At 46.9% G+C, this 25,413-nt stretch overlaps 4 protein-coding genes across 7 annotated transcripts; 1 reads left to right on the top strand and 3 right to left on the bottom strand.

Annotated features, from left to right (window-relative positions):
• The first annotated feature begins 211 nt into the window (after window positions 1-211).
• On the top strand, window positions 212-2,878 carry LOC120711143 (adenylate kinase, chloroplastic). Its single transcript, XM_039996564.1, has 7 exons — window positions 212-592; window positions 785-880; window positions 1,037-1,165; window positions 1,260-1,394; window positions 1,624-1,770; window positions 2,328-2,402; window positions 2,502-2,878. The coding sequence occupies exons 1-7, from the start codon at window positions 401-403 to the stop codon at window positions 2,598-2,600; spliced, it is 873 nt and encodes a 290-aa protein (XP_039852498.1). The 5' UTR covers window positions 212-400; the 3' UTR covers window positions 2,601-2,878.
• Window positions 2,879-3,291: 413 nt separating this feature from the next.
• LOC120711142 (alcohol dehydrogenase-like) lies at window positions 3,292-6,037 on the bottom strand. Of its 2 annotated transcripts, none has more exons than XM_039996562.1 (8): window positions 5,715-6,032; window positions 5,197-5,332; window positions 4,963-5,032; window positions 4,782-4,881; window positions 4,483-4,696; window positions 4,179-4,320; window positions 3,829-3,999; window positions 3,292-3,749 (listed from the first exon to the last, which is right to left on the bottom strand). In XM_039996562.1, the coding sequence occupies exons 1-8, from the start codon at window positions 5,962-5,964 to the stop codon at window positions 3,555-3,557; spliced, it is 1,278 nt and encodes a 425-aa protein (XP_039852496.1). In that variant the 5' UTR covers window positions 5,965-6,032; the 3' UTR covers window positions 3,292-3,554. The 2 variants fall into 2 exon arrangements, with proteins under 2 accessions (XP_039852496.1, XP_039852497.1); XM_039996563.1 differs by having other exon boundaries at window positions 3,369-3,749; window positions 4,782-4,875; window positions 5,715-6,037.
• A 1,192-nt stretch (window positions 6,038-7,229) lies between these two features.
• LOC120711141 (phosphatidylinositol-3-phosphatase SAC1-like) lies at window positions 7,230-18,952 on the bottom strand. Its single transcript, XM_039996561.1, has 16 exons — window positions 18,737-18,952; window positions 18,438-18,642; window positions 17,868-18,033; window positions 17,540-17,762; window positions 17,332-17,408; window positions 16,386-16,573; window positions 16,035-16,132; window positions 10,901-11,034; window positions 10,681-10,815; window positions 10,067-10,436; window positions 9,742-9,863; window positions 9,500-9,619; window positions 8,343-8,573; window positions 8,065-8,256; window positions 7,827-7,938; window positions 7,230-7,729 (listed from the first exon to the last, which is right to left on the bottom strand). The coding sequence occupies exons 1-16, from the start codon at window positions 18,812-18,814 to the stop codon at window positions 7,478-7,480; spliced, it is 2,703 nt and encodes a 900-aa protein (XP_039852495.1). The 5' UTR covers window positions 18,815-18,952; the 3' UTR covers window positions 7,230-7,477.
• Window positions 18,953-20,073: 1,121 nt separating this feature from the next.
• On the bottom strand, window positions 20,074-24,375 carry LOC120711139 (TOM1-like protein 5). 3 transcript variants are annotated; one of them, XM_039996560.1, is made up of 11 exons: window positions 24,205-24,365; window positions 23,805-24,021; window positions 23,435-23,513; window positions 22,875-22,973; window positions 22,677-22,790; window positions 22,153-22,310; window positions 21,395-21,470; window positions 21,163-21,248; window positions 20,819-20,974; window positions 20,620-20,738; window positions 20,074-20,577 (listed from the first exon to the last, which is right to left on the bottom strand). In XM_039996560.1, the coding sequence occupies exons 2-11, from the start codon at window positions 23,903-23,905 to the stop codon at window positions 20,393-20,395; spliced, it is 1,173 nt and encodes a 390-aa protein (XP_039852494.1). In that variant the 5' UTR covers window positions 23,906-24,021; window positions 24,205-24,365; the 3' UTR covers window positions 20,074-20,392. The 3 variants fall into 3 exon arrangements, with proteins under 3 accessions (XP_039852494.1, XP_039852492.1, XP_039852493.1); XM_039996558.1 differs by having other exon boundaries at window positions 20,074-20,738; window positions 24,205-24,375; XM_039996559.1 differs by having other exon boundaries at window positions 20,074-20,738; window positions 23,805-24,137; window positions 24,205-24,343.
• Between the last annotated feature and the right edge of the window lie 1,038 nt (window positions 24,376-25,413).

The raw sequence follows: 25,413 nt of genomic DNA, 5'->3' as shown, positions 1-25,413 counted from the left end.
TGATACTGAAAACAATAAGATGAAGCTGAAACAACGAAGGTTTCGAAAACAACAAAATTGTCAATTGGAAGCAACGTAGAGAACAACATACAGATTGTGCGGTGCGCAATGTACTACGTGCATCACCGGAGACTGTTGCATCATCTTGATAAATCGATGAAGCCAGAAACCCAGACCACCAGAAAAACGAGCACCAGTTTGAGGCCCAAAAAAAGATCATATTTTGGTAAGGAAAATGGATGAAGCCAGGAACCAAAACCACCAGAAAAAAAAAACGAGCACCAGTTTTGAGGCCTAAAAAATTCCAAAAAGCAAACTGATTTTTTTTTATAAATAGACAAAAGGAGCTCCCTTTGTTTCCTGTCCATTTGCCTCTAGTCGTCTTCCGCCGGCGCCGCCGATGGCTTCCTCCATGGCCGCCGCCTGCACCGCCGCCGCGGCCTCTCTCTCACCGGCGCAGTCGACGAACCAGAGGACGCCTGCCAAGGGTCGCCTCCTCTTCCCCGGCGCGCCCCCCAGTTCCCGCTCCCTCCGGCTCCACCCCGCCGGCCGCCGCTCGCCGGCGACCCGCTCCTCGCGTCGGGCGGCCAAGGTAATCGCTTGCTTGCTCAGGTTTGGAGGGTTCGACAGACATGGGGTCATTGGGAGACCATAGCATAGATCTTGCTAATCCTGGCCAATCCATCTCCGTGGACTTTCTTGGATAATTTCCCGAGTTATTTTTAGACAAAATTTCACGAGTTATTCCACAGCAGAATTCATACTGTGCGGTTCTTCATTTCAGGCTGTGGTGGCAGCGTTGGCTGACCCTCTCAAGGTCATGATAGCAGGAGCTCCCGCGTCAGGCAAGGGCACGCAATGTGAGCTCATCAAGGCCAAAGTAAGTAAGAGATTCAGTAAGAGACTTGTATGCTAGTATTTCAGAATTCTTCTCTTCATAACGCATCATACTGTCCTCTCATGGGCGATGTTCACTGTGTTGATGGGGACAAACCATGGCAGAGTCATTCAGTAAGCATTTCTGTGGTTTCTGCAGTTTGGTCTGGTGCACATCTCTGCTGGAGATTTGCTACGGGCGGAGATCGCTGCTGGGTCCGAGAATGGGAAGCAGGCCAAGGAATTCATGGAGAAGGGCCAGCTGGTGCCTGATGAGATTGTAGTCAATGTGAGCGACCTTTTTTTTCCAATTCCCCATTGGTGTAATTTCAAGTTGCTGGCAATGCTCCTAAATAAAAATAATAAATTTGGGTTTCTGGCAGATGGTTAAGGAACGCCTTCTGCAACCAGATGCTCAGGAAAACGGTTGGCTATTGGACGGGTACCCAAGAAGCTATTCACAGGCCATGGCGTTGGAAACTCTTGGAATCCGGCCTGATATTTTCGTTTTGTTAGATGTAAGTGTCCAGCCAGATCAAATTAATGAGACATAATCGAAATCATATTAAGCCTTTAGATTACTTGCGTCATCACTCTTACTAGTGGTTTAAATAGATTTTTTGAAACTCTGCTTTCAGGCATTGAAACACTGCTATTAGCTATTTTAACCCAATGAACAGGAATTGACTGATTTAGCATTAGTTGATCAGAAAATGTGTACCTTCAGCTCGTTACTTGTCAATCTAGGTTCCAGAAGAACTCCTTGTTGAAAGGGTGGTTGGAAGACGTTCTGATCCTGTCACAGGGAAAATATATCATTTGAAGTATTCTCCACCAGAGAATGAAGAAATTGCTTCAAGGCTTACACAAAGATTTGATGACACAGAAGAAAAGGTACAAAGTTGTACTGGTTATTAGTAAATGCAGCGTCAAACGAAATTGTTGATATATGAGTAAATAGTATGTAGTTGCTTATCTAGGTGTTACCGTTTTACTCTATATGTCCTTTTTTGGTCTTCTACTATGTCGAACAAGGTCAATGAATTTTATCATGTGCCTACTGGCGAATGGTGATATCTAAAGTATCCAGTGCATATATGTTCAAGCCCACTGACATGCTTAACATTTGTAGTGTGCAAGTCTTTTTTTTATGACATTGTAGTATGCAAGCCTTTCCCCTGATGATCAAGGGCCTTCTTCTTCTTCTTCTTTTTGCTGATGCCTGTTGGTGTGCCATAGTTCTTGTTATGTCATATAATTTGTGATTGATGTGGCAGAGGTGCTGATATAGGATGCTGCTACTTCAACTGTGTATTATGATAATTGAACTTGATGTAGAGTGTATATTAAGTTTGCTTTTTCTTCGTTCCACCAGATATATTTATTGTGAAATCAGTGTGCATGGTTGTCATGAGAATATACTTTTCACACATGTGTTTGCTGTTTTACAGGTCAAGTTGAGGCTGCAGACTTATTATCAAAATATCGACTCCTTGCTATCAACATATGAGGATGTTATTGTCAAAGTAGGCACCATTTCTTTTAACTGAAAACTCTCTGTTCCATCAGTTCTCTCAAAGCTGATGTGAACAAAAAAAAAAATCTTACTGACATCTGTAATTTAGGTGAAAGGAGATGCCACCAAGGAAGATGTTTTTTCTGAGATCGACAAGCTGCTGAGCTCTAGCCTGGACAAGAAAACAGAAATTGTGGCCAACGCCTGAGCCAGTAAAATCCATGCAGGTCAGGCATGTTTATGCAAGCTCCCTTGCATGCTAGGAAAACTTCTTCATTTGGATGTGGTTGAAACATAGGGTTTGCCTGGAATTGTACCATGTGTTGTTGTACACGAATGGAAGTGACAGGTCATTCATAGGGATGAGGACTTCAGAGATCCTTTTTAATCATACCTGCGCTGTACATGGTTTGTTTCCAACCTGTACATGTTATGTTTCTCAGCTGGAGAAATGGTCAGTTATTGATTTTTATTGGTTTGCTGCAACAAGTTTTGGCATTAATCCTTTTTTACTTTCAGAGAAAGCTGTCGTGATTTCAGCTTTTCAGGGCTGTTTTTTTTAGGGGAAAGTAGCTTTTCAGGGCTGTTGCCGTTGCTGGCTGCTGGCGTTTTCTACATCAGGTCTAATTTTGGGCCCAGGCACGGCCCCGCATAACTACCTGGTCTGTCAGGTGGGGCTGACCTCTGAACTGAACTTTTGGGCTCGAACATCTGGTCTGTGTCTCACGCGCCCATGGAACTCTCAATGAAATTCCATGGAGACTGATCTTCCTAGGTGAATTCAATAGCAAACTTCATTCATTTTCATCGCAACAACATTAGTGATTTTTATTGCAAAATTCAGAAGCAACAATCTGTATTTCCTATCTAGAATCATTTGTCGGTGTAGGGTCAGGAACTGATGCAACAAGTTAATTTATCACAACAGTAATTTTTTTAAACATAAATTTATAATACGAGACAAGAAGGGGCAAACTAAATAAAAATAAGGAAATGCTAGTTTCAATAACCAGTAACACATTGAAAAGCACACAGTGAACAAATCCCTTTTTAATTTAGTCATCTTCTCATCAATAAATTTTGGTAAATCCAGATGACATTGCCCAAGAGCAAGCACACTTATTGTCCGACCCGGGTTTGGAACCACAAGATCATCTAGTCCTCACTCCATGATCTCAACCACAGCTCGACCGACGATCTTGCCTTGATTGAGATCCTCATAGGCGTCATTTGCCTCCTCGAACTTGCATTTCCTCGATATGGTGTTCTGGAGGTTGAAGGCGCCGCTTTCCGCGAGCTTCACGATCTGAGGAAGATCTTGCCTGGCCCTCGCACCATATGATCCAATGATTTTCACCTGGTTCCAAGCAAGCATGTAAGAATTAACAAGGAACCATGCATACAATACAAACAGGGGCGCCAGTCGAATTGTGTACCTGTCGTCGAACGAGACGGGTTATATCAACCTCCCCAACTACGTTTGTTGCAGCCAGCCCAATCATAACAGCTTTGCCTCCATCTCGTACGCTCTTTGTACACTGGGCAAATGTCAATGCCTTACCAAGTGCCTCTACAGCCACATCCACACCCCTTCCACCAGTAATTTCCTGTGAACAGCAAGACAATTACATTTGAAGGGGGTCAGCAGCTGAAAAGTTCAATATCAACATTTGAACACAGCCCACTTACAGAAAAAGAAACTAAAAAACCAGGACAAGAAACCTCAGCACTTATGAACTCAAGCGGTTATGTTGATAAATCATACATATTGACAATCAACACATACCTTTATCCTTTCAACAGCATCCTCTTTTGCTGCGTTTACAGTGTGGGTTGCTCCAAGTGTTCTAGCATTCTGGAGCTTCTCATCAAGAACATCCACTGCGATGACTTCAGAAGCTCCAAAGGCTTTTGCTATCTGTAAACAGCTGCAAATTTGCCTTATGAGGTGATGTGAACAAAATATCTACTTTAAGGATACCAATAAGAGACAATAAGCGTACTCAGGTAATCATGTTTCTGTTTTTTATTGTTACAATTAAATGGAGAAATATGAACGATAAGCATCATTGTATCAGGCATCTGCTAACCTTGATCCGACCCCTCCGACTCCAATCACAGCTACTGAATCACCCGCACGCATTTCAGCAGCATGCCTCAGGGCACCATACGCGGTAAACACTGCACATCCCAAGATTGCTGATTCTGTGTATGGCAACGAATGAGGGAGAACTGCTAGAGCATTGGCTGGCACGACACAGTACTCTGCAAGCCCGCCCATGCTGTACATGTACACTGGTTTCCCTGAAGATGTAAAAAGAACTTCAATACTTCACAATTACATTGTGGCATTACTGAAGAATGATGCAATCAGATATCCTCAGGTTACCATTGCTGCGTAGAAACAGACGTGTTTCGCCATCATATAGAGTTCCTTTAGCACGGTTATAAGCAAAGAAAGACTCACACAGATCTTCTTGGCCCTGTATCAAGTCAGTGCTCATGAACATAAGCAAGAAAGCATTGAAAACACTAGAAAAAAGGGTTATCATTATCCAAAGATGTTATACCTTAACACAGTAAAAGCAGTTGCCACAGGGCATTATGAACGCACCAACAACATGGCTTCCAATTGGGAACCTGAAACGTTTTTGGAAAGAAGACCTATCAATACTGAAATAACACAATGACTGAAGTTTGACAAACTGAATTAACAGCTCTTTGTATGTGGTAACAACAAATTTGTCAGCCTCAACAGCAGTAGTCCTATATGAAGCATATGCAGTCTGGTTTCATCGATGTACCTATTGACGATTTCAATAGGAGTGTGCGTGCCATGGTCGACAACCTCCCCGGTGATCTCATGGCCCACAACACAAGGGCTGGAGAAAGGGATTTCTCCTTTCATGACATGGAGATCGGAATGGCAGACACCGCAAGCTGCACAAGTTTATCAACGCCATGTCAGACGAACATCTTAGGAATCAGATTAAGTTCTTAAGAACAATCACCACAGCACTCCAATCTGCCACACTCCCGTAGTTGTCACAGAAAGAATGCAGGCACTCAAGTGAATCATCATTGCAGAGTGTGTGAGATGAAACCAACCACTTTAGCATTTGATTATGCAAACACTATCATCAGAATTTGGGCTCAAGTTAGTTCTGATTCATGGATTCCTAACCAGCAGCTGGCACTTGGGAATTTTAATTCAGGATTAGAGTCAGAGAACCCAGCGAGTGCATCTAGACTGAATGAAAGTTGAAACAAGCGACAGCTATGGAATAAAACTCTCTGGTCTTGATGAAGAAAAAGGCGGGACCTTTGGTTTTGATGAGGAGCTCGCCAGCCTTGGGCCGCGGCATCTGAAACTCCTCGAGCGTGAGTGGGCGGCCGGGCTCCCAGAAGACGGCGCCGCGCATGTAGCTGGGCCCGCCCGCCACGTGGTACCCCGCGGCGGCGGCGGCGGAGTCGGACCCCGCCGATGCCGAGGCGGAGAAGGAGCGGCGGAGGAGCGCGCCGCCGATCCGGCGGAGGAGGGCGCGGGAGGAGGAGGAAGCGGACATGGCCATGGCCTCGAGTCGACCAACTCAGCTGCAGCAGTCAAGCAACTACTGACTACTCCATCCTCTTTACTACTACAGGTCTGCAGCCGCCGCCGCTTTTCTTTAACTTTTGATTGAAGATTATTCGTAACAACATCCAACTTGTTTGTTTTTATATATATTTATAAACTAAGAGTTCGTGCAAGAGTGGTGAATACACGAAAAATTGCTCTGAAATTAACTGTTGTTGTTTTCTTCCATTCCAATCCAATCTCCAATTCAATACAAGAGGTGGTATAAATCTTGGATGCGTCAAGAGGAAGCAACTTGCATCCAAAAAAATTATATATTGGTGGAGATGAGATAGCGACGAAGCATCCGGCTGCTAAACCACACTCTACAGTAAGTAGCTTGGTTATCCTAGTATTTGTTCTTGTGACTTTCTTGGAGCATGGATAAGGATACATAGGATGAAGGACAGAGCCTCCAACCACTGCCACATCGGACCACTTGTTCAGATTCTTTTGGACTTGTTCTAGTACCATGTCTAAACAATCGAGCAAGTATCAACCACTTCTCCTTCTACAAATGTAATATAATTATAATTGCTCTACATCTTCATGACACACTTTGTGCTCGCGACTTGCAATTTGGACTGAAGTAGGGCATGAGCATTTGCAAAAAAAAAAAAAAGAGGGATGGATAGATATGCACGACCAACGCACGTGATGACTTGCCAAACCCAAACACGACACATTGTGCATCTTGCTATGAATTAGCCAACACAATAGATGAAAAAGATTCTTTTTTTTTATGAGCTCAAGGATCCAACATCACTTCTGTTTTAAAATCAAAATCCACACTCGTGGTAGATCTCGAGATTAAATAACGAACAGGTGGTCTATCTTATAACTATGCAAAGTATGCATGGTTTACATTACCCAGTTAAGATAACTGATGATCCAATAATCTAATAAACAAACCATGGCACGACTTTAAGACCAACTTAAAATGGTTTTGTACATGGCGCAGTTAAGATAACTTCTGTCACGCTCCACCAGCATATTTAGCACCTTGAGACGAGAAGTCATTGGAGTGGAATGAAATGAAATGGAATGGCACTGACAATCCAATAATCTGGCATCAGCTTAAATGAATCCAATCATCGGGTACCAGACATCACCAGGATGCGAGCCGCCGAGCTGCTGCGGCAAGGGTCAGGGTGGAGAGTCCGCGAGGAGACGGACCTGGGAGGTGACAAGCCGGCCGGTAACTTAGGGCAAGGATTGCGATTCGTCTGAAAATAATCATGGCTTGCTTTACCCTTGCCATTTAATCAACATACTGATCAACCCACAAACTGAGGCTCAGCTTACTACAAACAATGATTACTTGTATGTCTGCTCTCAGGGGGGGGAAAAAGGCCTAATTACAGAGACCAGGTAATGTTTAAAACCTCACTTCTATTATTTACACAAACACTGGCTCACAAGTTGATCCAGCAACCTGTACTGTACAGCACCCACACAATAGAAACGAGCTACTGTGCAGTGCCAACGCGCAGCTTCTCGTCTCCAATGATCCACCTCGTCCGATGGCTTGGATCCTCAGCTAGTGCGCGGCATGAAGGGATGATGCTGAGGTCCGAGCCTATAATCTGATAGTCATCCAGTGCGGCTTGCATTTCTGCCTCTACCCGAGCATCATTTGAAATGTCAAGATCCACACTAAGGGCCTCCGCGTAGTGCCGTTCATTCTCGAGGTCATGCTCAAAAGGATCCATGACAGCTCCCTACAGTATCACAAGCATAAATATAGTGGCCTTATACATTCTGAAGCAAAGATGATGAGATTTTTTTTTAGCATGCCACAACCATTTAGTTGCTTACCTGGCAGAGTTCAGAGTAATGTTTGTAAGCCCCGCTGTTTTCATCTTGGTCATAGATCAGTGTTCCGCCATACCAACCATTCTCTACATCCGCTGTTGTGAATGCAAGATACCTGCATATTTGAAAGGTAACAAAAAAACTCAAAGTTATCCACAATGGATTGTAAAAATGATGGCTATCAACAACACCCACTCACAATGAGTCATTTATAAAGAGCAATAGCAATTTGTGGAGACACCTTCTGAAAATGTCCTCCTCGCATGATTCAGATGAGGAGGATAGCCAATTTAGTTCACCGCAAAGAGAGGCGTTCGCCTCATCTTTGTTTCCCTCGTTCACATTTTCAACCGGGGCAACTCTTTTTGATGTAATTGTCTCAGTATGCTTTCTTTGACCAAACAACCAGTTTGGGCTTTTAAGTTGTATCTCACTGAATCATACATGCATATGCTGTAAGGACAACATAAAGATAATGAATTCAACCAACAACCATATGAGAAGGGGGGAAACTCATACGCTGCATCCGGCGCCATTCCAGAAGTTCCAACACCTCCATTTAGCTTTAGATCAGCATCACAATGAAGCCTTACATCCTTTATCGAACTACATGTCATTCCCATAAGTTTGTCAAATGATGTAAGTTTCATTCTTGAGTAATCCTCTTTACATGCTGGAACAGGTCTCAATGTGGTTCCAAGGTTCAATGCAGCTCCAGATCCCATGAACGCATTATTACCAGGTGCAGAACTGTGAGTTAACATCTTGTTAAGGAACTAAGATCGTTGCATCATAACAACTGAACCCAGTGGCGGAGCTAGGAATTTACGACTGGGTATGCCACATATAAAAAAATTTCAAAGCAAATACGCAATACAATGGACGATAAGTTATAATGACCACAACAAATTCATAATAATAACCAAAGTATAAGTAATAATCAAAGAATATTATAAAACAATAAAGGCTACTACAATATAATCCTACGACCCCTTCTGTTCGAAGAGATTGATAATATCCTCATCTTTCACTTGACTGAAGAATTCTCTCTGAATAAATGTAACTAAGCAAATGTAATCGCAGCCCGCGAGCGATAGCCGATGGGGGCGAGCGCGCGAGGTGATGGGCTACCCGCCTATCGCTAGAGTGACCAAGTGTGAGAGCCGTCGAGCGCCAATTGCCGAGCTGGGGATGCGCCGATGAGGCCTCCAGGATGCGGCACTGAGGCGAGCGGGGAAAGGGGTGATACAATGCGACTCGCCGCTTGCGAGATGCGAGTACTCGAGTCTAGACCTGTATGGTTACTTCAAGCCCATAAGCCTCTTGTAGAGACGGAATAATAGGGGTGTGGAGTGGTACATGTTAAAAAATGTTATTTTCTTGATGCGGCCCACATGAAATAAACCTCGTAAGCATCCTTTAAATGAGCTTATGGGTTTATGGAGGGGCTTATAAGTCTATGTGTTTGGATGAAATGAGACTTATTTGAAGTTTATTGGGCTAGTTTCTCCCTTGATGAGCTAGTAGACTTTGCTCCTTCATGTGCTGAATATACATGATACGTATAAATATGTATACATATTAATATTTGATCTCAAATCATGGGTATGCCAAGGCATACAGGGGCATACCCCTGCTGCCGCCCATGACTGAACCAAAGAACATTTAAAACTTGCCTCGAGGGGTAGCTATTGGACATAAGGTCATCCCCAGCTGTTGTTACATGAAGATAGTAATCAGTATCCAGCTCCCAAAGAGCTGGTTTTCCTTCTTGTGGTTGAAAATATCCCAGAAATCTGATAATATAACCAAACTAAGAATCAGAGAAGGTAATAAAATTGCACCCACTGGCAGTAAACAGCTCAAGCTGCCTTGTTCGGTTAATCTAGACAATGATGAAGCAACACGAAAGACTTACAGATTTATAGCATCTTGTTTCTCACCATCAGTGTAGGCATTACTATAATACCGTTTAATTGATTTCAGGAACTCCCGAGACTGAGTAGTAGCCTTCCACTTCCCTTGCCTCTCAGTGAAAACCTGAAAAGAAACAAATTGATGCAGTTCCAGTTCATTGGAGAGGATTGAATGTCTGAAACCAGGGGAAGAAACAAGGAAGCAACAGGAGACAGCTCCAGCTGCCACCCTACCCCCAAAAAAACAATGGCTTCTGGACCCTATGAGCATAACAAATGACTACCAAATATGTTTAATTTAACATGTGGTTTAGAGTATTTACTGACCATGTTATGTGCTGCAGATCCTCCATATTGATGAGCAAGCGCATCACCCATGCTCTGGTACATTTCCATCAAAGCTGAAGCAATGCTGCTATCAGGGTGGATTTTTGGAACATGTGACAGTCCCATTGCATGAAGTTGCCTCCCCAAAGCAGCAAGGCCATAAGCATACTGTGCAACATTTGTGCGATCCAGGCAATCTATGCAATTTGTACGAAGAACTCCAGTTTGGTAACAAGGAGCATCACCAAGAGGCTCTTGTTTGTTAGCCTCTTTTCTCATATCCTGAAAGCCTGTAGAGCTAAGTGCATCAGCATTACTCGAGAGCCTGGAAAGATCTCCAGAACCAACCCTTATATCAAGGGAACCGTCCCTGTAAAGAAAGAAGATAACATTGTCAGTGTACAGTTAGTATATGTGCTATTGTGCGCATGTTTACTAATATAAATATAATTGATAGTCCCCTAGTTACTAGTGTGGTAGAGATAGATGATCAGACATATATGAAATTGCTCATTTCTTACATTCTATTTCTCAATTCTCTGATAAAAAACACATGGGCAGGATACAATATTCTGTTTGTTGTAAGCTATGCATTCCAACGGATTGCATATTACCTTGCAGTGCTAGTTCGACTAAGCTGAGTTGACCTTTTCTTCTGGACTTTTGGCTTTCCGCTGTAGTAAAATCCAGTAAGGTCCAGTGCTTCACCTGCAACTTTTCCTAAAACACCCAGTACATTTGCAGATTTGCTGACAAAGAAGAGTGTGTAACATTAGCATGTGATTGTGCAAGAACTTGGCATAAATTTGAAATTAGCAAGATGCATTTGAAAACCTTTTAGCAAATTTATGAAAATCCCAGTGGATGAATCTCAACTTCTTCTCTTCTGGGACATTTTGATTAAGATATCCAACCGCGTTAAAATATTCACGCCTGAGCATCATTTCACGTGGCCTTTTTTCAACAGTCTACGTAGAGAACAAAAATTCTTGATGAGTAACACAATATTAAGGATGAAAGGTAACATGTCAGTTGTCAATACAAACAAGTAAAAGTAGACTAGCAACAACTAATTCCGCTACACCACAAATAGATCTAACATGTCCATGCAAAACTTTAAAAAAATACACATTGTTCAGATCAGCTTTGACTACACATGGTCTAAATTTCACTGGTGATGCATGAAGAATCAATGAATATACGTGCAAACAAAAAGAATATTGTATTCATTAACAGATACCAATGTGGTATGCGTAGCAATCATTTCTTGTGTGCAAGTGCAACGGAGGAGTTAGGATTATAGCCTCAAATACCTAATGAAATGAAAAGAAAGTGTTGGTGTATATTGAGCCCATGTGTATAGAGGCCCATCTAGAGGCCCATGTATAGGTATTATATATACCCACCTATCTAGGGTTGGAGGAATACATGCCACTATTCTCTCCATCATGGTCATGGTATCATTAGCCTAGGTTAAACTCCTCTCCCCTCCTCACAGCCGCCGCCGCCGCCACCACCATGGCTGGCCGGCGGCCGGCGTCGCCTCCCTTCCCTCCCCTCTCCTCCTCCCCTGCTCTACAGCCCGCCGGCGCCTGGGCCTCCTCCCCTGCTCTGCAGCCCGCCAGCGCCTGGGTCTCCTCCTCCCCTGCTCTGCAGCCTGCCAGCGCCTGGGTCTCCTCCTCCCCTGCTCTGCAGCCCGCTCGGCCGCCCTACGCCACCGTCGCGGGGGCTGCAGGGGCCGCCGTTGCCGCGGGAGCCGCCGTGGGGCGCGGATCCGCCGCGGGACCCCCTATCCCGGCCGCCGCGGTGCGCGGATCTGCTGCGGCCGCCCTAGTGGCGCGGGCCCAGCTAGATCCAGCCACCGCCGCCGCCATTGCGGGCGCAGCCGCGGGGGGTGCTGGCGGCCCTCCTCCTCACGGGCCGCAGGGGCCGCTGCAGCCGCCCGGACAGGGCCCACTGCCAGTGCAAGGGCCCCTGCCGGCCGCCGCCAGCGCCGCCATGCAGCAGGCGCCCGCTGCTGGTGCCACCGCAGCTGGAGGGGATGGCGGAGCTGCGGGCGCGGGAGCCGATCCCGCTGCCCAGCAGGCCCTGCTGCAGGCCACGACGCCCGATCCAGCCGCCGCCCACCGCGCTGCGGTCGCTGCCGGCAAGCAACCCGCCGCCGATCCCGCGTGGTCCGGCCTCGGGATGGCACCCGCGGATGCACCGCTCGCCGCCGCCGCTCTCCGAGGGCAGCAGGCCGACGCTGCTCTCGCCGCGGCACTCCTCGCCGCCAAGTCGGAGGCTTCGGCGGCTCAGGAGCGGGTCCGCGTGGCAGCCCTCGCCTGGGAGCGCGAGCGCGCCACGGCCGACGCCCTCGCTCTCCGGGTCGCCGAGGCGGAACACTTCCTCCGTGTCTCTGGCCAGATGCCCGTCGACCCCGAGCACGGCACCTCTTCCTCCCGCCAGGCCCCACCCGCTGGATCTAGAGCCCGGTACGACCCGGCCGACCCCATGGTTGCTCAACTTCACCTCCAGGCCGCCGGCGTCCAGAACATCAGGGCCCTGGTCTCCGTCCTCCTCGACCCCGCGTCCACCTCCTACGGCCGCTGGCGGGACCAGGTCCTACTCACCCTCCGCCGCTATGCCCTCGACGACCACGTCCTCGTCGACTCGCCGATCGAGGCGCGGGATGTGGCGTGGCTGCGCCTCGACAGCATCGCCATGTCCTGGATCTACGGGACAATCTCCTTAGATCTTCAGGACCTCGTCAGGACCCAGGGCGGCACCGCGCGGCAGGCCTGGGTGGCGCTCGAGGGGCAGTTCCTCGGCAACGCCGAGTACCGCGCCCTCCAGCTCGACGCCACCTTTCGCACCTTCGTGCAGGGGGACCTCTCCGTCGGTGAGTACTGCCGGCGGATGAAGAGCATGGCCGATGCTCTTCACGACCTCGGGGATCCAGTCTCCGAACGGGTCTTGGTGCTCAATGTCCTGCGGGGCCTGAGCAGCACCTATGACCACCTGAAGAGCTGGATCGCCCGTCAGATGCCCTTCCCCACCTTCATGCAGGTCCGAGACGACCTCGCCCTCGAGATCACCAGGGATCTCGCGCCCGGATCGTCCTCGCCCACCCCCTCCACGCTCGTTGCTGCTCCACCGACCTCCTCCGCTGCTCCTGCCACCTCCCTGCTCGGTGCTGCTCCCGCCGGGCAGACCAGAGGAGGGGGGGCCGTGGACGTCGCCGCCGAGGGAGAAGTGGTGGTGGTGGTGGCACTGGTGGCCCTGCTTCTGGGAGCACCGGTACGGGTGAGGGCCGTCGGGGCGCGCCGACACCGGCTCCGGCTCCCGCTCCTGCCCCTGCCCCTGCCCCTGCCCCTGCCCCTGCCACTGGAGGTACGCCCTGGCCATCCTTCAGCAACCCATGGTCAGGGCGCATCTCGATGTGGCCGTTCCAGGGTCCGGGAGGGGAACCTCGTCCTCAGCTCCAGCCGGCGGCCATGTTCACTGGCGCTGCACCTCTCTTCGCGCCGTCCTGGACCCCGCCTGCTCAGCCCAGCCAGCAGCCGACCTGGCCTGGGGGGTGGGACCAGGCCGCTCTGGCGCAGTCCTTCAACACCATGGGACTGACGCCGCCGACCAGCACCGAGTGGATCGCGGACTCGGGTGCCTCGTTCCACACCACTCCCGATGCTGGTATCCTCTTCTGTCCGACCCCCACACCCCTCTTGTACTTCTTCTATCATGGTTGGTGATGGGTCTTGCCTTCCTGTCACTGCCGTGGGTTCTGCTCCTCGTCTTCCTAATGTTCTTGTTGCTCCTCAAATGGTTCACAACCTTCTTTCTATTCGCCAGTTTACTGCTGACAACTCCTGTTCTATCGAATTTGACTCCTCTGGTCTTACTGTGAAGGATTCGGCTTCCCGGCGTCCGCTCCTCCGATGTGACAGCCCGGGGCCTCTTTACACTCTTCGGCTTCCTGCTTCCGCTGCCTCACCTTCGGCTTCTTCTGCTTTTGCCGTGACGCCTTCTTCCACCACCTGGCACCGCCGGCTTGGTCACCCCGGCCGCGACGTTTTGGCTCAGCTCCGCCGTAGTACCGATGTTCCATGTACTAGGGCTCCTGCTGAGCACCTCTGTCATGCGTGCCAGTTAGGTCGTCATGTTAGACTTCCGTTTTCTTTTTCTTCTTCGCATGCTGCGCATGCTTTTGATCTCATTCACTGTGACCTGTGGACATCTCCTATACTCAGCATGTCTGGCTATAGATATTATCTGGTCATTGTTGATGATTTTTCTCATTACTCTTGGACTTTCCCTTTGCGCGCCAAGTCTGAGACCTTCCCCACCTTCCTCCACTTCTTTGCCTGGGTATCCACTCAGTTCGGCCTCACCGTTAAGGCTGTCCAGTGTGACAACGGGCGGGAGTTCGATAACTCCACCTCCCGGTCTTTCTTCCTGTCTTGGGGTGTTCAGCTGCGTATGTCTTGTCCGTATACCTCTCCTCAGAACGGCAAGGCTGAGCGGATGATTCGCACGACGAACGACGTCGTGCGCACTCTTCTGATCCAGGCTTCTCTCCCCCCGCGCTTCTGGGCTGAGAGCCTCCACACCGCCACCTACCTGCTCAACCGCCTTCCGTCCACTGCTTCTCCTGCTCCCACTCCACACCACGCTCTTTTCGGTACCCCTCCTCGCTACGACCACCTTCGGGTCTTCGGGTGTGCGTGTTACCCTAACATCTCCGCCACCGCTTCTCACAAGCTGGCGCCCCGCTCGACTCGTTGTGTGTTCCTCGGGTACTCCCCTGTCCACAAGGGGTACCAATGCTTTGACCTCACCTCTCGCCGCGTTCTGATCTCCCGACACGTCGTCTTCGACGAGTCGAATTTCCCCTACTCCACCTCCTCCACACCTTCTTCTGATCCCGAGCTGGCGTCTCTGTTTCCGGCTGACCCGGTGGTTCAGCCACCGCTACCTGTCTGTCCTTTTCCTGCAGGTTTTCCCGGCGCACCGGCACCGCTTCCGGTGATCCCTGCTACGCCGAGCGCGGCCCCGGTGCCCGCGGTCGCGCCACGCGCGGCCCCGGTGCCTTCCCCTGCACCTGAGCGGTACGCTCAGCCGGTGCGGGTGTACCGGCGTCGCTCGGCGCTGAGCTGGTGGTCTACACCGACGCTGACTGGGCTGGCTGCCCGGACACTCGTCGCTCCACCTCCAGCTACGCCGTCTTCCTGGGCGGCAACCTGGTCTCCTGGTCGTCCAAGCGGCAGCCGGTTGTCTCCCGCTCCAGTGCCGAGGCGGAGTAACAGGCTGTCGCTAACGGCGTGACGGAGGCGTCCTGGCTACGACAGCTCTTGGCGGAGCTCCACAGCCCGCTCGCCAAGAGTACGCTCGTCTACTGCGACAACGTCAGCGTCATGTATCTCTCTACCAACCCCGTCCAGCATCAGCGGACGAAGCACGTGGAGATCGACCTACACTTCATGCGCGACAGAGTCGCAATCGGCGATGTTCGGGTACTCCATGTCCCGACTACCTCCCAGTTTGCTGACATCTTCACCAAGGGGCTGCCCTCCTCGACCTTCTCGGAGTTTCGATCCAGCCTCAACGTAGCCGGTGGCTAGTTGTGGCTGCGGGGGGGTATTTGCCCTTTGTACTCTCATCTTGTCCAGTCTTGAACACCGCTGCGCCGGTAGTTCAAACTGCGGGGGGGTGTTGGTGTATATTGAGCCCATGTGTATAGAGGCCCATCTAGAGGCCTATGTATAGGTATTATATATACCCACCCATCTAGGGTTGGAGGAATACATGCCACTATTCTCTCCATCAGAAAGTGCATTTGAAAATGGAACAGGTTAATGATCTCCCACTGTCTCATACAGGGAGAGTCATTAGCTTTATCTTGAACCTAACATTTGGGGGAATCAAAATCAAAACTAAATAAGCAAATGAAGATATTTGGGGATTGCAAAATCAAGTTGCAAGTATGTACCTTTATCAAATTGAGTATTATGATAGGATGTCCATATCGCTGGGCGAGATCATCAAAATGTAATTTGGTTGCTTCATATGTGGGATCATATCTCTGCACTGCAATGAATTTTTAAGGTAAGACAGCACTGAGAAATATTATGAATTTCAAGGTCTAGAAGCATGCTCATTTAAAGTTGAGAGCTAGGATGAGCATCGAAAAGCCAAAACTCAACCATTCTCAGATGTGCAAGTCTAGTATTCTACCCTAAGGAAATAAAATTTTATTTTAACATATGAATATCCTGAGTCATACTATGTCAGTTGGTCTGACTTCTGAGATTATAAACAATTATTCACAAGATCTACTAACCAAAAATGTCAGGCTTAGGACTGAGTCGTGAAGCCTCTTGTGACCAAAAGAGAGGGATTGATCCCCGCATCTGTACAACTGCACTCATTCTTCCTTTCAACGAACCAGCTTCTTCTTCAAATACTATCTGTTCTGTTTCAACATCATTAGCAACTTTTCCATGGTCATTCACACCTCTTTTCAAATACCTACAGAAGCCATGAGGGTGTGAAAATTTTCAATTGAACAAGCGATAATGTATCAACTTGCAGAGCATAGAGAAATGGTGCCAGGTGGTAAGTGAATGGAAGATACTATGAAATTATTGTTGATTTGAGAGGTTTTGAATGAGCAATTCGCCCAAATAAAGATCTTCAATATACTCGATATAGAATAACTAGTAAGTAGTAAAAGCGGGTCCTCCAATCCAATGCATCGATTCACAGCCCCCTACGCCAAAGGTTCCTGGAAGCTTTTCATCCTTAATGAGAAATGTACTGGGGCTTGCCTGGTCAGAAGCTTTGAGTAGCAAATCTAGGAATTCTCCTAATCACCTGGTCCAAGAGCTCTTTCTGAAGAAGTAGCTGAGCTATTCAAGATCTGCCTTCCCACTGACAGACAAACAAACAAAGTATTCAAGAAAGCCTCCAAGTGCAAAATCTGCCTCCCCACTGACATCTGGCTTGGATCTTTGATCCAAGACTGTGATCTATTGATTCAACCCTTGACACCAGGGGTCTCCTCTCCCCAACTACACTAGGCTCAAGGTGGAATAACAAAAGGAGGATACGGGTTTCAAATTTTTGAAACAAGGCATGCATGTGACAACTCAACAGCGATATTAAAAACATAATGTGCTGAATGGAAGAGGACAAGAAAGCCCCAATAAAAGGTTAACGAGTTCAGCTTACATGAAGGCAAAAGGACATCAAGAAATATGGATGACTTGAAAGCAAACAAAGCCTACCGTGTCCCGGCGAAGTGTCGGGATCTTCTAGAGATGAGGACAACATTTACCTCCCGGCCAAAAATTGACAGCCTCACCTGGAAAACAAATGGGAAATACAAAGGTTCAACTGGAGCTAATGAATCAAGTGAGATTCCAAAACCTCATGCAATAGAAAAAGTTAAAGTAGGAAAAGAACATATATGTGATGGAGTTTATTATTATAAACCTGCTTGAAGTGCCCATGGACAAGAGCTACTGTCCAGAGAGTATTGCGGCACCTTGAACGTATTGGCTCTGCCAGGAAAGTGTTCCAGACAAACAAATTTTCATAGGGCATTTCCTTAATCCCAGCATAAGTGTCATTTTGCTGCAGGCTCTGCATAATGGGATATGTGTAGCTATAGAAGAAATCCTTGGTGAGATCGACACTAGCCAAAAGCTTCTTGTACCTATTGTTATAGAGGGTATAAAAGTTCATAATCAGTAAATGTACACTGGTATGTACAAACTCAAACAGGCAAAACAGTGCAGAAAAAGGCGCTCTCTTATTATACCTAAGCTCATTCTTAGATGTCGCGACATCCGTCTGCATGGACGAGTGTGGGATGGTGATCATCTGACTCTCATCTATACAGTATATAGCATGTCCGCAAATGCAACCGATTTGGTGGCGCTTGGTGACTAGAATCAGGTAATACGACTCCAGAAACTTGATGCAACCTGCATAGCAAAAAGGAAACAGAAACAAAACATATTGAGAAACAGCCGCAAGAAGATATATACATTGAAGTGACTAGTGGCTGACTCGGGGAACAAACATAAGGTCTATAAACCCCATTCTGCGCAATCTTGTCGAGAAGTGCTCCCATCATCTGATTGGGAGACGCATATCAGCGATCAACAATAGAATTGCTGAATAGAGATTCTAGGGGCATTCCTAATCCAAGTCAATATCTATCCTGAGGCAGTTTTCCAACCAAAACAAACCCGCCAAATCACTATTAGAATTTATCCACCGAAAAAGAAGAACATTTCGGGAAATCCAGTCATCCTACCCGGCGCAATAGCGGGAGGTGGGGATCAATGCGTGGGGCAGGCAATTGATGAGTGAGAAGAAAAGGGACCTGCGATTCCGTAGGCCTTGGTGACGAAGGTGAGCCCCCCGGTGGAGCGGTTGCCCTCGTCGATGCGCTGGAGGAGGCTCTTGACCTCCTGCAGCGAGTACCAGACGGGGTCCTCGCTGACGTTGAGCTCGGAGGGCTCGGAGCGGTCGATCTTGAGCACCCGGAACCAGCGCTTCTCCCGCGAGCTCCCGATCACGTAGAACCTCTGCGCGCGACCCGGGCGGATTCGATCAGCGGGGCAAGCCCAATCGGATGGGGAATTGGGGGCGATGAGGAAGCGGGTGGTGGGAGGTACTCACGGCGCGCGTCTCGTAGAGGCAGAACTTCTCCAGGGTCGCCACCAACGACGGGTCGTCCGCCTCCGCTGCCGACGCCATCTCGCGAGACGCCCGCGCGCGCGAGGCGGCGAGAGATGGATCGAAGGAAGGAAGATTCCAGGGAAGCAGACGAGAGGAACGGCGGAGAAGGCGTACGCTGGGCTGGGAGGACGACGTGCGTCACCCGACAGTGGTGGCGTACTTGGGCGAATGCGTGACCGTGGGCGAGAGGCGAACTGAATGGGCCAAATTGAGTGGGCCGTGTTGGGCCGCACAGAAAACAACCGAGTTCTTTATTTTGCAGTTCTTCTGTGGGCCGGGCTAATTTTGTCGCTTCTCATGCTGGCACTTGAGGTTCTTTCATTTCTAATCTAAAAAAAAACACACTTGATGTTCTTTCATCGGTTACATTTTGTACGCAATTATTTATGATGCTGAACATTGCCCTATTTCAAACCTACACATACAGCTCTGAATTATTTATGATCCTAATTCAGTTTTTTCAATGTAGAGAGCACGAGAATTCTGAATCGACAGACAGCTCAAGGTGGGCTTCTCGCACGTGCTGCACAGTAAGCTAAGTGCAACTCCAACAGATTAATCTTCCATTTCCATTTTTTCTCAATATAAAGAATTGATATTAAAAAAACCATACTCCAGCAGATTAATTTTCCATCTCCCTTTCCTCTTTATTTTTTCTCAATCCCCAATAATTTATCTCCAATCCTCAATAGAAAGGGGAGACATCACATCTCCCTTTCCATATAGAAAGGAGGGAAAATCAATCTGCTGGAACACTTCTTCTATATATATTGAAATTGAGAAAAAAAAATCCTTATATGGTGAGAAAGGAGAAAAAAGAAGATCAATCTGTTGAAGTTACTCTAATCTTTTCCCAACGACAATGACCAACCACTTTGCTCCGCTGCAAAGCCGAGGCGGCAGCAACTCAGGCTATGTTTAGTTCCAAAATTTCTCTCCAAACTTCATTATTCACCTATCACATCAAATCTTTTATCTCATACATGGAGCATTAAATGTAGGTAAATAAAAAAACTAATTGCATAGTTTTGATGTACACGACGAGACAAATCTTTTGAGTCTAGTTAAGTCATGATAGGACAACAATTACCACAAACAAACGAAAAGTGCTACAGTGTCCGATATGACCATTTTTATCACAATTTTACGGATCTAAACACAGCCTCAACCTTAGCTGAACGACACACAGCGAGCAGCACGCACGCCTCGGACACGACCAAGTGCTACACCACATACAAGAGCAGAAAGCCAAAAGGGGAAAGCGCGAGAATGCTTCAGACAGAAGCATACCCCATGCAGATAGATAGATCACAATCATCTCTATAGATCTGAGAAAAGTAGCCCGCAACACCACACCAACCAACCCAACGGCCTCCCAATAATGTCATCAGCGAAAGGACAAGAAGAGGAGAAAAGGCTCAGCTACCAAGCCAAAGTGTACACAGCCACACAGGTCAGCAGGAAGAAGAAGAAGAGGCAGAGGCCGAGGCTGAGGCCGACCGGCCTCAGCCGGACAACAATGTATCGCCTTGCCAGGGGGAGAGGAGACCTACAAACCCAGGAGGGAAACCTATATGTACTGCTGCTGCTCCCCCCTCAGTCGCCATAATCGGTGCTGCCGCTACACGAGCTGCTGCCATCCCGGCAGTGCTGCGACGTGCCCCTCAGGTGGCCCGGCAGGCTAGCCAAGCTGTCTAAGCTCTTCTCCCGGAAGAAACGCTCCCTCTCGGCATGCTTCGCGGGGGGCGGCGGGATCAGTGGAGCGAGCTCGGGTCTCCGCTCCTCCTGGTCTGGAGAGCGGATGTTGAGCGCGCCAAGTTTCTTGTCGGGGTGAGGCGGCTGGATGGTCAGCGGGCGCCGCATCTTGTCATCTGGCATGGATCGGAATGACGGCACGGAATCATCTGTGTAATCTTGAGATAGAGCTTTCCCCTTCCTCAGTCTGCGTCAGTAGTGGGGGAAAAGAATTATGTATGAGGCCGCCATCCAACACTCGTAGGACGAAAGAATGAAAAATCGTACCTCCGATAGAGACTTTCGGCATCTTCCTCCTCCTCAACCTCCAGATTAGAAGCTACTGTTGTAGTCGGCTGAACTGAAAGCAATGCATCGTGCCGCACAAGGACCTTATGTAGCTCTTCATTTAGCTCTATAGCTTGTGATACCACTGCTTCGTCCCTAACAAATAGTGACAACAAAAAATATAAGTGCAAAAGAAAATCAGAAGCCTGTGACAAAAAGGAGTGCAGAAATGTCCCACATGCACATGGAGATATAAACCAGAGAGATTTCCAACAACCACAAACACTGGGCACAACACCACATGAAAGCAACAAGAAAACTGAAATGAGAAACTGAACCCATACCTTGACGTCATAACAAGGTGCATTATTCTTTGCTTCTGAAATGTACATTGCTCAACAAGATCCAACACAAATTCATCAGTTGCGCCCTGCAAGAACAACTAGGTCATTAGACTACCGCTACGAGGAAAAACACTTTGCTACCTAAGAAGAAATGGATACAAAGGTTTTAAATAGAAAATGATATAGATATCAATAGCATAACTGATGTTGCAGGGAATGATTTAACTCATACCTCAGGGTGTCTAGGATCCATAGAATTTAGCACATCCCTTAAAAGTTCCATCACACTAGAGGCTTTCCGGACTATACTGAAATACAAAAAAAAAATGCAATGTTAACCAACGCTAAAGGGTACCACAGTCGCTAATTAAGGCATTCTAACTATGCATGCACGGAACAGAAATCTGCATGCTATAAAGTTCTACACGAAGAAATATAAGAAGATTACTACAGTTCAAGGCATGCGTAAAACATTTTTACTCCATGCAGTTCTATTTTGCAATCACCAACTGAGCATCTGCATTTCGCTCCTACCAAAGGTAATCAAGAAGGATAGCTCAGAAGAAGCAAAAATGGAAAAGAATACAGATCATGATATCACCAAGTGGGCAAGTGATACACTATTATAAAAGAAAATTTAAAGTTGCACCTGAGTGCTTACAAATGGCTACTCCACCACATATGCTGGAACAACAGAGAACAGGCTGTATATCATCATAGGTGACTCTAGAAATATAGCATCAAAGCATGTACACTAGAGAAAGCTACTATTCTGTTACTTAAATGTCATGAGAAGGGGTGTCATGTATCTGTTTTCACAAGGAAAGCAAAACAAGAGGTCATCATGGAATGTTGCTAACTTAACTTGCAGCACAATTAACAGCATATTTCAACCAAAAGAACCAAAACTTCGAAAAGAATCTTGAGAAATGAGTAAATTTGAATGTAAGATGCGGCTTGAGATGGTCAATAACAAGGGCAAGAAGGTACCTTGTATCAGGAGCAGGTTGAGCATGCACTTCCTGCTGAGCTTCATTCAATCGGGTCGATAGAGTTTCCTTATTTGGTAATGTTCTCGTTTCCGGGACTGGCACTTCTGCTCGTGTGACAACAACATTTGGACGATTTGAAAATTGCACACCTGCAGACTATAGATGCAAGATAAAATTATAGCTTCAGCAATATATTGTAATAAACACTACCGCAACCAAAGCAGCTACTTGCTATTGTAAGGTAACAACAAAAGATTTCGCAAAGAGAAGAATTGTGCTGCACATATTGAAGTCGCAGAAGTGGTTAAGCAATAAATCTTGCAACTGCCAAACAAAGATAGAATCACAAAAGTATGTGCGACATTTTTTACAATTCTCACATAATTATCTAGTTTAAAGGCATTTCAGTTGAGCAGGTAAAAGATTCTAGTCCATATACCTACAGACTGACATGATGCTAACAGAATTCTCAACGCAATAGCAAAGAAGGAAAATAAGGAAAATGTTGAATATGATACCTACCACCAGCTCATAGTATGCATCATAGTACTGAGGGAATCTTGCTTTAGCTCCACCAAGGGATGTTTGGGTAGCATCTAGCAAAAGAAATATTTTTTCTCGAACTGGTAATTCTGTCTGAAACCAAGACAGTATTCTGTCAACATCAATCAGCAAGAGTTTCACGACTGTTATCCAATATTCAGCAAAAAAAGAAGTTACCTTTTTCTTCACTATCTTCACAAGTATAGGAAGAAGGCCATTATCAATGACCTGCCTATGGAGAGGCTCTCCGCAGTTATTCATGAGCATCTCCAATAGCTGAAACAAATAGAATCAAGACTGAAGGTTAGTCATAGAAAGCACAGGTGAACATTTGATGAGCTTAACTAAATTCTCAATGGAAAATGATAGATTTGGGTACAGTGGTAGCAGATAACTTATATCACGATTTAAATTTATGAATATAAAAATCAATATACAATGTACAAAGCGCAGAATTAACTCTGCAGACAAGGAAACATCTAAAATGCCTCCATGCTCCCTTTCATATTGAATGAACAGTAACCATTAGCAAAACTTGCTTTTTTGGATTCATGGAGTTTTCTTTTGCGGGACGCTAGTTGTGTAAAGAGCTAAGTCATCTCTCCCTTATTATACCGCTATGATCTATATGAACAAATACAAGGAGTGTGTTCCTGTGTTTAATCTAGCTACTTGTAGTGCCACGGCTGATGGAGAATCAGGAGACAAGAGGCCTGCTTTTGTGCAAAATAACTCACCATAACAGCATAGAGTTGAGTGTTCTTGTTCCTTCCCCCTATACACTTCTTTATAGATTTGATCACATCTTTCGCTTTTCTGGTGACAGCAACATGAACAGAAAAGAATTAACAGATTATTCAGGAAATACAATCTTTCCAAATGGCAACCCATGTACCACTACTTGCGTAAACAAAATAGGAGCCAACTGGCAACGAAAAACTGATAGCTACTCCTGATGAACTCGCCGTGCGCTCAAAAGAAATCATGAAAAAATTGTGTCCACATCAAATTCGTTATCCGGACCTTCGACCAGCAAAGTCGCAACGCTGCTTGCTAACCAATGATTCCAAACGAGAAATCTAGGGGAAGAGGGAATGGCAAGCATACCCAGGATCCTGCGCCACGAGCTCGCAGATTTCGATGTTCTTTGCCCAATCCATCTCCTTTAGCTTGTCGCTCGTCGCCGCCTTCACCATTTCCGACGCCATCTTCTCCCCTTGCCTCCTCCACTCTATTGTCCCTCTCCTCCCAATCCCTCAGCGAATCCAAGCCCGTACTCCTCAGCACAAGATGAGGAGGAAAGGCGTGAAGAAATTCCTCGTTCCTGCGGAAACGCCATTCCGAGCGTAAAGATCGCGCCTTCCGACATAAAACGCAACCAATCGAGCAAGGAAAGAACATTCTGCCGGCCCGGTGGCGGAAAGGAGGAAGAGATGCAATCTGCAACAGGAAGACCACTCATCGACAGGGGGATGAGGAAGGGAGAGAAGCGGTCGGCCACACAAACCTAGATCGGCCAAAGCTGCCTGGAGACGCGTTGCTAGTGTATTGCAGCCGGCGGCGGCGGCGGCGGCGGAGGTGTCGGGGCCATGGCGCGGGCAGCACGCGCAGTGATCTCAGGTGGGGGGGGGGGGGGGGGTGGAGAACGCGGCCGGGAGAGACAGAGTCTGGAAGCTAGGGATTAAGGAAAGAAGAAAAGTTCAACGTACTAAATTTCCTCTTTCTACAGATTGCACCCTAAACTATTGTAGTATTGGCTTGATCGATACCATTTGATTTGACTGCTTTTATACCGCGACCACACCCTGGGTAGAAATTTCCATCTTGTTCAGGTTTCCGGCCAATTTCCTAAATGGCGCATTTTTGTTCCAAGGATCAAAGTATCATCCTGGGTCCTTCTACTGAAATCATAGAAAAATATTCGAAACAAGTTAAGGAAAACAACGCTTTAGAGATGCAACCTGCAGAGCTGGAAGCGTGGAGAAGATGGAGTGGGCGCTGGAACAACTGAAGAGAAGATGTCGCCAACCACTATAGCTGCCCGACGGTGCGTTGGAGAAGGTGAATTCTACACTGTCAATATTGGCTCTTCGGTCATCAGAGTTGGGTGCATCCGAGGCGACCTCCAGAGTCATTTCTGAAGATGTCGAGGAGAGTCGTTGGACGTAATTAGCTTTAAGCTTGGATGTTCGAAATGGACCTATTTTAGCTAATGGACGCGCTTCCAATACGTAACTTTGAACCCTGTGAACACGTTACTTTATTTTGATGAAATAAAGCGGAGGAACCTTTTTCTTAGAAAAAACAACGTTTTAGAGAAACATAATACTCCTATGTTGTTTTTATTTGCTAGGAGTCCTTTCTCACAGCTCATAGCAAATAAATTGTTGGATGTGCCACCCAGCTATGCATATGACAAAGAAATAGAAACGTTCTTCTATACCTCATTGAAGTAGGGGGCATACACAAATATGCTCGACTATGCAATTCCAAATTATATATATGCTCGAAGTACTTTTATACACCGTAAATGTTTTTGTACTTCAATTATGAAGTTCTCTTCGCCAAATAAAAGGACTTCAATTATGAACAAGCGTTATAAGTAATAACTTATATTTATATAACTTATGTTTTAAGATAGATCAACTGCCAAGATTTTTTTTTTAAAAATAAAAGAGTTCGGAAAACTAGCTACAAAGATGTGTACTAGAAAATA

This window comes from Panicum virgatum, chromosome 6K (genome assembly GCF_016808335.1).
Source record: "Panicum virgatum strain AP13 chromosome 6K, P.virgatum_v5, whole genome shotgun sequence".
In the NCBI taxonomy this organism is placed as follows: Eukaryota; Viridiplantae; Streptophyta; class Magnoliopsida; order Poales; family Poaceae; genus Panicum; species Panicum virgatum.
Note: the sequence above shows the minus strand (reverse complement) of the source record. Positions and strands in the feature narration are given on the sequence as shown.

What these genes read in the sequence shown, in the direction of transcription:
- LOC120711143 (XM_039996564.1), top strand. Translation starts at nt 401, where the DNA reads ATGGCTTCCTCCATGGCCGCCGCCTGCACCGCCGCCGCGGCCTCTCTC. An exon ending in CCTCGCGTCGGGCGGCCAAG is followed by an intron (nt 593 to 784) that starts GTAATCGCTTGC and finishes TCTTCATTTCAG; the next exon opens with GCTGTGGTGGCAGCGTTGGC. An exon ending in CTGATGAGATTGTAGTCAAT is followed by an intron (nt 1,166 to 1,259) that starts GTGAGCGACCTT and finishes GGTTTCTGGCAG; the next exon opens with ATGGTTAAGGAACGCCTTCT.
- LOC120711142 (XM_039996562.1), bottom strand. Translation starts at nt 5,964, where the DNA reads ATGGCCATGTCCGCTTCCTCCTCCTCCCGCGCCCTCCTCCGCCGGATC. An exon ending in TCTGTTTCTACGCAGCAATG is followed by an intron (nt 4,697 to 4,781) that starts GTAACCTGAGGA and finishes TTACATCTTCAG; the next exon opens with GGAAACCAGTGTACATGTAC. An exon ending in ATGCTGTTGAAAGGATAAAG is followed by an intron (nt 4,000 to 4,178) that starts GTATGTGTTGAT and finishes TGCTGTTCACAG; the next exon opens with GAAATTACTGGTGGAAGGGG.
- LOC120711141 (XM_039996561.1), bottom strand. Translation starts at nt 18,814, where the DNA reads ATGGCGTCGGCAGCGGAGGCGGACGACCCGTCGTTGGTGGCGACCCTG. An exon ending in GGAATGGCGCCGGATGCAGC is followed by an intron (nt 8,257 to 8,342) that starts GTATGAGTTTCC and finishes TGTATGATTCAG; the next exon opens with TGAGATACAACTTAAAAGCC. An exon ending in ATTACTCTGAACTCTGCCAG is followed by an intron (nt 7,730 to 7,826) that starts GTAAGCAACTAA and finishes GTGATACTGTAG; the next exon opens with GGAGCTGTCATGGATCCTTT.
- LOC120711139 (XM_039996558.1), bottom strand. Translation starts at nt 23,905, where the DNA reads ATGGCGTCGGAAATGGTGAAGGCGGCGACGAGCGACAAGCTAAAGGAG. An exon ending in CTCGTGGCGCAGGATCCTGG is followed by an intron (nt 23,514 to 23,804) that starts GTATGCTTGCCA and finishes TGCTGTCACCAG; the next exon opens with AAAAGCGAAAGATGTGATCA. An exon ending in CTCAACTCTATGCTGTTATG is followed by an intron (nt 22,974 to 23,434) that starts GTGAGTTATTTT and finishes TATTTGTTTCAG; the next exon opens with CTATTGGAGATGCTCATGAA.